This window comes from Ranitomeya imitator, chromosome 1 (assembly GCF_032444005.1).
Source record: "Ranitomeya imitator isolate aRanImi1 chromosome 1, aRanImi1.pri, whole genome shotgun sequence".
NCBI classification, from domain to species: Eukaryota; Metazoa; Chordata; class Amphibia; order Anura; family Dendrobatidae; genus Ranitomeya; species Ranitomeya imitator.
The window spans coordinates 121,045,873-121,054,707 of record NC_091282.1 but is presented as its reverse complement, the minus strand read 5'-3'; the positions used below and the strand labels follow the sequence as shown (position 1 = coordinate 121,054,707).

Below are 8,835 nucleotides of genomic sequence, written 5' to 3'. Positions count from 1 at the left end.
CAGGCAGCACTTTTTTTTTTAAATAAACACATACATAGAAGGTTTCTACTACAGTTACTAGTGTTGACATTTCCTGTATTGGTCCAACAAATGGCTGTAATTGTCAACCAGTGGGGTCTGCAGAGATACTAATGATTTAAAAGCACATGAATATCGAGGCAGGCAAAGAGTACAGTGTATATTCAGAGAAAGCTGCTAAGCAGTGTTGGCTCGGGGTTACACAGAGCTGTTGACCAGGAGGCACACGACAACTAGTCATGTACTGATAATCTCCTGCTGATAAAACACTGATTTTTTTTTCTAAACCGCAACACACAGCCTAATAAATGACACATCACTGCAATCAGTATACCCCTATATCATGTTGCTCTCCGATTAAATTGCAAAAACCTGTTGACGAATTCCCTTTATATGGAATATGTCATCAGGTTTTTTTCCACCTAATCTGAGGGAAGCATAATGTAGAGGCAGAGACCCTGATTCCAGTGATGTGTCACTTACTGGGCTACCTATTGTAGTTTTGATAAAAAAAATCATTGTGTTATCAGCAGGAGATCCTCACTAGAGGACCAGTAAACCTGCTGCCATGCAGTTCTCCATATTCATGAGCTCTGGTAACTTTCTGCCCCTGCACAGTGTACTCAGAAAGTTGCCAATCAGTGGTGTGAGCTAGGTTATACAATCAGTGAGGTGCACGGGGTTATACAGCGCTCAGCATTAGCGAACTGCTACATCTGTAGCCGATTAAAGATTGATTCAATCAGGACCAGTAAGTGACATCACTGGAATCAGGGTGTCTGCCCCTACATTATACTGCTTTCACTTGAAGGAGCTAAAACCTGCTGCCAGAATACCTTTATGAGTGGAAGATTAAAGAATCACACACATACAATATGAGGAAAATATGGAAATATTTATTTTTTAATAGGCAAATGTAAAGAAAGCTTCCCTCTCATCTGAACGGGTTATAACGGTTTGTAACGCAATATACATGTATATTGCAAGGTGTTAACGCTTGGTATGCTGATATTTCGTGACAGACATTTACATAAATATGAGGACGCAGCAAGCTATCGGTCAATGAATAGCACATACAGATAAGCAAATTCCATGAAAACCAAGATTACAACTTAAAGCTAGATGTGTTATCCTATAACCAGAAATAACTCAGGAGAAACACCATAATGCAAAATCATCATCAGGCTTTCAATAACTTCATGCATATTTTATCCATTCACAGCAGAAGGAGATTTTAGTCAAATTCTTATAGTAAACATTTACTGCTAAAACAAAACATGAAGAATACAACGACACAGATAAAACAGTCTGATGTGTGATCAGGCAGCTGGGAGAGGACTGCTCATATCACATACTTACCAATATTTATGACTGAGGCTTAATCTATTACATTACATCTCAATAATGAAATAAAACATAAAGGAGAATGATAACAAGTAAAGGAGAATACAATACAGCTGGACGTTGTCTTCAAAAGTCCTGGACATTACTGTTCATGAATTCCTCCCAGTACTTCTCCATTACATGGCTCGGGAAGAATTCACTTTTATCAACCAGCAGAATTTCCTTCACCTGAAGCAGTGTGTTACTTGGAGTTTGGCGATGTGGTGGTGAAACTACAAATTAGAGAATTTTTCTTTATTATTATATATATTCTTAACGTAAACCGATCATTAGATTCATGCTGGCCGAACCCCCAATATCAGATACTTCAGTCTAAATTCATGTAAAACATCATTAAGACCAACCCCCGATATTAACTTCAATTAGACAAATGGAGTCCAAAACGTGAAACCCTTGGATTCCCTTTAATCCTCCTATTTTCACCTGGAAACAATAATTTCGTAGACTATGTTCTTGAGTTTTGCTGAAAAAGATGGACTCTGCGGAAAGAAGGTAAAAGGACTCCATTCGCTCAAAGGTAATGGCAGGTCAGGTGCACATCTTAATCCTCAAAAGATGGGTATGGAAGTCCCCAACCGAGCCAACAATTGAGAAAAATAAAATGTAGATTTCTTTCTATGCTGGATATACACCTACAGTGCCTTGTGAAAGTATTCGGCCCCCTTGAACTTTTCAACCTTTTCCCACATATCATGCTTCAAGCATAAAGATACCAAATGTAAATTTTTGGTGAAGAATCAACAAGTGGAACACAATTGTGAAGTTGAACTAAATTTATTGGTTATTTTTAGTTTTTGTGGAAATTCAAAAACTGAAAAGTGGGGTGTGCAATATTATTCGGCCCCTTTAACTTAATACTTTGTTGCGCCACCTTTTGCTGCGATTACAGCTGCAAGTCGCTTGGGGTATGTCTCTATCAGTTTTGTACATCGAGAGACTGAAATTCTTGCCCATTCTTCCTTGGCAAACAGCTCATGCTCAGAGGTTTGATGGAGATCATTTGTGAACAGCAGTTTTCAGCTCTTTCCACAGATTCTCGATTGGATTGAGGTCTGGACTATGACTTGGCCATTCTAACACCTGGCTACGTTTATTTGTGAACCATTCCATTGTAGATTTTACTTTATGTTTGGGATCATTGTCTTGTTGGAAGATAAATCTCCGTCCCAGTCTCAGGTCTTTTGCAGGTTTTTTTCAAGAATGGTCCTGTATTTGGCTCCTTCCATCTTCCCATCAATTTTAACCATCTTTCCTGTCCCTGCTGAAGAAAAGCAGGCCCAAACCATGATGCTGCCACCACCATGTTTGACAGTGGGGATGGTGTGTTCAGGGTGATGAGCTGTGTTGCCTGTATGCCAAACATATCGTTTGGCATTATTGCCAAATTGCCAAAAAGTTTGATTTTGGTTTCATCTGACCAGAGCACCTTCTTCCACATGTTTGCTGTGTCTCCCAGGTGGCTTGTTGCAAACTTTAAAGACACTTTTTATGGATATCTTTGAGAAATGGCTTTCTTCTTGCCACTCTTCCATAAAGGCCAGATTTGTGCAGTATACGACTGATTGTTGTCTTATGGACAGACTGTCCCACCTCAGCTGTAGATCTCTGCAGTTCATCCAGAGTGATCATGGCCTCTTGGCTGCATCTCTGATCAGTCTTCTCCTTGTTTGAGATGAAAGTTTAGAGGGACGGACGGGTCTTGGTAGATTTGCAGTGGTATGATACTCCTTCCATTTCAATATGATCGCTTGCACAGTGCTCCTTGGGATGTTTAAAGCTTTAGAAATCATTTTGTATCCAAATCCAGCTTTTAAACTTCTCCACAACAGTATCACGGACCTGCCTGTTGTGTTTCTTGGTCTTCATGATGCTCTCTGTGCTTCAAACAGAACCCTGAGACTATCACAGAGCATGTGCGTTTATATGGAGACGTGATTACACACAGGTGGATTATATTTATCATCATTAGGCATTTAGAACAACATTGGATCATTCAGAGATCCACAATGAACTTCTGGAGTAAGTTTGCTGCACTGAAAGTAAAGGCCGAATAATATTGCACGGCCCACATTTCAGTTTTTGAATTTCCACAAAAACTTAAAATAACCAATAAATTTTGTTCAACTTCACAATTGTGTTCCACATGTTGATTCTTCACCAAAAATTTACATTTGGTATCTTTATGTTTGAAGCATGATATGTGGGAAACGGTTGAAAAGTTCAAGGGGGCCGAATACTTTTGCAAGGCACTGTAGATGCCATAGGGGTATGTGCACACAACAGGGTTGTTTTTCCTGGCGTCTTTTCAATCCTTTCTGCTTCGTTTTTTTTTTTTATTTGTATGTATGAAACAGTGTATAGAAGCTGCCTAAAGCATGAACAGGTCATGTCTTATAAGTCATTCACCTCGCTTTTACTTTGCAATGCAGAGGTTCAATTTTTTACATTTATTTACGGCTCCGTAACTTGCCACAAAAAGATGTTGTGTACATACACCCTGAAATTTTGTTACATAAAAATGCCACTTTACTGGCTGTCCTGCTCTATCTATTCTTAATATATTCTCAAATAGTCTATAAAATATGAAACAATTCGAAAAAGTATATGTATATTAACCCCTTCCTGACACCCTGCATATACGGTGCAAATTGCAGGGCAGTTCCTAGTTGGTGCTAAATATTTATCTGGCCCTTAATATCCCTACAGAATCTCTGCCATTATTCTGATGCATTTCATTGGGTAATCAGGGGAGATTCCCTAAGCTGGCAGGGGCACACTAATGCACGTGGGTGCCTATGGGTTGCCATCCCAATTCCCTTGTCTGCTATGACGGTGCTCCTGTGAAAACCAGCCTGTATCTTAATATATACTTACCTTGTAATGTCTTCACATCCTGTTCCGCCCACATGTGTCCGGATCCCAGAATTCCAAGCAGCGGAAGTTCACCGACCGCCATATTGGGACACCTAAGTGATGAGTGTCTCAATATGGAAACCTCTTGCGCGGTACCACCAGCGGAACACCGTCGCACCACACACACACACTGTATACGCCGTATGCACCACACACAAACTGTATATGCCGTACACACCACACACACACACTGTATACGCCATACGCACCACACACACACACACACTGTATACGCCGTACACACCACATACACACTGTATATGCCGTATGCACCACACACACACAAACTGTATACGCCGTACGCACCACACACACTGTATACGCCGTACGCACCACACACTGTATACGCCGTATGCACCACACACACTGTATACGCCGTACGTACCACACACACATTGTATACGCCGTACACAGCCTCATGCGCGTACCACCAGCAGAACACTGTCGCGAACACGCCGCCGCCAGGATCAGCCGAATGACTCACTGACCGCCGCCATCTTTGTACAGGAGGAGCGCATGCACAGTTTTAATGTGACTGCCGCTATCTGTCTGCACAAAGATGGCGGTGGTCTGATTTACTGCGCCTGCACGAATTCCGTGCAGGCGCAGTGAATCATTCGGCTGATCCTGGCAGCGTCTTCCCTCAGAGACAATACTGACATTACAGCAGGGGATCAAAAAAAAAATAAACATACTCACCTTCGGATCCGAGGGGCCATTGTAGTTGTAACATACTCACCTTCGGATCTGGCGCAGGCGATGAGGGCGCGGCTGCCGCCATCTTCCGTTCCCAGGATGCATTGCGAAATTACCCAGATGACTTAGCGGTCTCGCGAGGCCGCTAAGTCTTCTGGGTAATTTCGCAATGCATCGCCGGGAACGGAAGATGGCGGCCGTCGCGAGCGGTTCGGTGGACAATGGAGGGTGAGTATAGCAGGTTTTTTGTTTTTTTATTATTTTTAACATTAGATTTTTTACTATTGATGCCGCATAGGCAGCACCAATAGTAAAAAGTTGAGGACACACAGGGTTAATAACGGCGGTAACGGAGTGCGTTACCCGCGGCATAAAGTGGTCCGTTACCGCCGGCATTAATCCTGTGTTAGCGGTGGCTGGAAGGGAGTAAGCGGGAGCCGGGCAGTGACTGCGGGGAGTAAGGAGCGTCCATTTTCTTTCGGACGGTGCCCGTCGCTGATTGGCCGTTTTCCTTGACAGACAGAGGCCGCGACCAATGAATATCCGTGACAGACAGAAGGACAGACACAGACAGAAAGACGGAAGTGACCCTTAGACAATTATATAGTAGATATATATATATATACTGTATATACTCGAGTATAAGCTGAGATTTTCAGCCCATTTTTTGGGGCTGAAAGTCCCCCTCTCGGCTTATACTCGAGTCATACCCAGGGGTCGGCAGGGGAGAGGAAGGGGGGGCTGTCTAATTATACTCACCTACTCCTGGGGCGGTCCCTGCAGGTCCCTGGCTTCCCAGCTTCTTCCTGTACTGAACGAGCACATGGTACCGCTCATTACAGAAATGAATATACGGCTCCACCTCCCATAGAGGTGGAGCCGCATATTCATTAATGTAATGAGCGGTAACGGTGACCGCTCAGTACAGGAAGAAGATGCGGCTCTGGGGAAGCAGGGACTGCATCGCGCCAGGAGCAGGTGAGTATAACGGGGAGGGGAGTGCAACGCTGCGCGATATTCACCTGCTCCCCATTTCGGCGCCCCTCCGTCTTCAGCATCTTCTGCAGGGACGCTCAGGTCAGAGGGTGCGGTGACGTGGTTAGTGCGCGCCCTCTGCCTGAACGTCAGTGCAGAAGACGCTGAAAATGGTGCGGCGCCGGAACGAAGTCAGGTGAATATTGAAAGTGCCAGGGGCCTGAACGACGGAGAGGTGAGTATGTGATTTTTTTTTTTTATTGCAGCAACAGCAAATGGGGCAAGTATCTGTATAGAGCATCTTATGGGGCCATAATCAACGTTTGTGCAGCACTATATGGGGCAAATATCTTCATGGAGCATCTTATGGGGCCATAATCAAGGTTTGTGCAGCACTATATGGGGCAAATATATTTATGGAGCATCTTATGGGGCTATCATAAAATGTATGGAGCATTATATGGGGTTCCTGATTCAATATGGATATTCAAAAACACTTAACCTACTGATGTCTCAATTAATTTTACTTTTATTGGTACCTATTTTTACTTTTGACATTTACCGGGAGCTGCTGCATTTCCCACCCTAGGCTTATACTCGATTCATTAAGTTTTCCCAGTTTTTTGTGGCAAAATTAGGGGGGGGTCGGCTTATACTCGAGTATATACGGTATATATTTTGCAATGGAATTAAAAAGAAATACATTTTTTATCACCCTACTTTTCCCCCATTAAAAATAAAGATATAAAGAAAGAATATGCATTCTGTATCTCTGCATCCATAAAACTACAACTCATTTCATAAAAAATAATCCCTCATATAAATTATAGCACTTGGAAGTAGAGGGGGAATGAAAAGAAACATAAAATTGGCTGCATCAGGAAGAGGATTTTAATCAAAAATAGGTATACCCAAACACATAAATAACATAGCGCTGGAGGCTAAAGATGCTACTGAGACAGCAGGAAAAGTAATGAAAATACAGAATGAACAATGTGCAGGACTGTAGACCTTGCTGAGCTGCCGTGCACACCTATCGCCTGGGCACAACCACAATGTAATCACTGCAGTGGCAGGAAAAATCTGCCATTGACATAGTCATGTCCGCACGCAGCCACTATGTGCATCTGGCATTGACTTGACCATTTTTTGCTGCAGACATGATCTACTATATAATTGTCTAAGGGTCACTTCCATCTTTCTGTCTGTCTTTCTGTCTGTCTGTAACGGTAATCCCAAGTCGCTGATTGGTCGCGGCAAAACAGCCACGACCAATCAGCGACGTGCACAGTCCGGCGGCAAAATGGCCGCTCCTTACTCCCCGCAGTCAGTGCCCGCTCCGTACTCCCCTCCAGTCAGCGCTCACACAGGGTTAATGGCAACGCTAATGGACCGCGTTATGCCGCGGTGTAACGCACTCCATTAACGCTGCTATTAACCCTGTGTGACCAACTTTTTACTATTGATGCTGCCAATGCAGCATCAATAGTAAAAAGATCTAATGTTAAAAATAATAAAAAATCGTTATATACTCACCGTCCGTCGGCCCCTCGGATCCAGAACAGGCCTTTCCCGCTCCTCGCGACGCTCCGGTGACCGCTCCATGCATTGCGATCTCGTGAGATGATGACGTTGCGGTCTCGCGAGACCGCTACGTCATCATCTCACGAGACCGCAATGCACTCTTCAGACCAGAGAGCGCGAGGAGCGTCGGTAACCGCTTCGATCCGGGGGCCAACGGAAGGTGAGTATCTAATTTTTATTTTAATTCTTCTTTTTTCAACGGGGATATTATGCCCACATTTCTATATACTATGTGGGCTGTGCAACATACTACGTGGCTGTGCAATATACTACGTGGGCTGTGCAATATACTACGTGGGCTGTGCAATATACTACGTGGGCTGTGTAATATACTACGTGGGCTGGGCAATATACTACGTGGGCTGTGCAATATACTACGTGGGCTGGGCAATATACTACGTGGGCTGTGCAATATACTACGTGGGCTGTGCAATATACTACGTGAGCTGTGCAATATACTACGTGGGCTGTGCAATATACTACGTGAGCTGTGCAATATACTACGTGGGCTGTGCAATATACTACGTGGGCTGTGCAATATACTACGTGGGCTGTGGAATATACTACGTGGGCTGTGCAATATACTACGTGGGCTGGGCAATATACTACGTGGGCTGGGCAATATACTACCTGGGCTAGGCAATTTACTACGTGGGCTGTGCAATATACTACGTGGGCTGGACAATATACGAGATTGCAATGCATGGAGCGGTCACCGGAGCGTTGCAAGGAGCGGGAAAGGCCTATTCTGGATCCGAGGGGCCGACAGACGGTGAGTATATAACAATTTTTATTTTTTTATTATTTTTAACATTAGATCTTTTTACTATTGATGCTGCATAGGCAGCATCAATAGTAAAAAGTAGGTCACACAGGGTTAATAGCAGCGTTAATGGAGTGCGTTACACCATGGCATAACGTGGTCCATTAGCGCTGCCATTAACCCTGTGTGAGCGCTGACTGGAGGGGAGTACGGAGCGGGCACTGTTGTGAATTCTGTAGTAGAGCTCCCTCCTGTGGTCACAAGTGGTACTTCGGCTGATTCTCTCTGTGAGCTTCTGTTGGTGGAGGGAAGTGGTACTGCGGCTTCTGAGTTTCCTCCCTCAGGTGATCTGGTGAGGTCGTTAGGTGCTTCTCTACTTAACTCCACCTAATGCTTTGATCCTGGCTTCCTGTCAATGTTCCAGTGTTGGACTTGCTTTTCCCTGGATCATTCCTGTGGCCTGCTGCTCTGCATAGCTAAGT

The 8,835-nt window shown here is 44.0% G+C and overlaps 1 protein-coding gene across 1 annotated transcript in view; it reads right to left on the bottom strand.

Annotated features, from left to right (window-relative positions):
• Positions 1–933: 933 nt before the first annotated feature.
• The window catches only part of ANKRD31 (ankyrin repeat domain 31), a 297,365-nt gene continuing 289,463 nt past the window's right edge, over positions 934–8,835 (bottom strand). Inside the window, exon 26 of the mRNA XM_069750287.1 lies at positions 934–1,634. Within this exon, the coding sequence (XP_069606388.1) occupies positions 1,489–1,634 (146 nt within the window). The 3' untranslated portion in view covers positions 934–1,488. The remainder of the gene's footprint in view (positions 1,635–8,835) is intronic.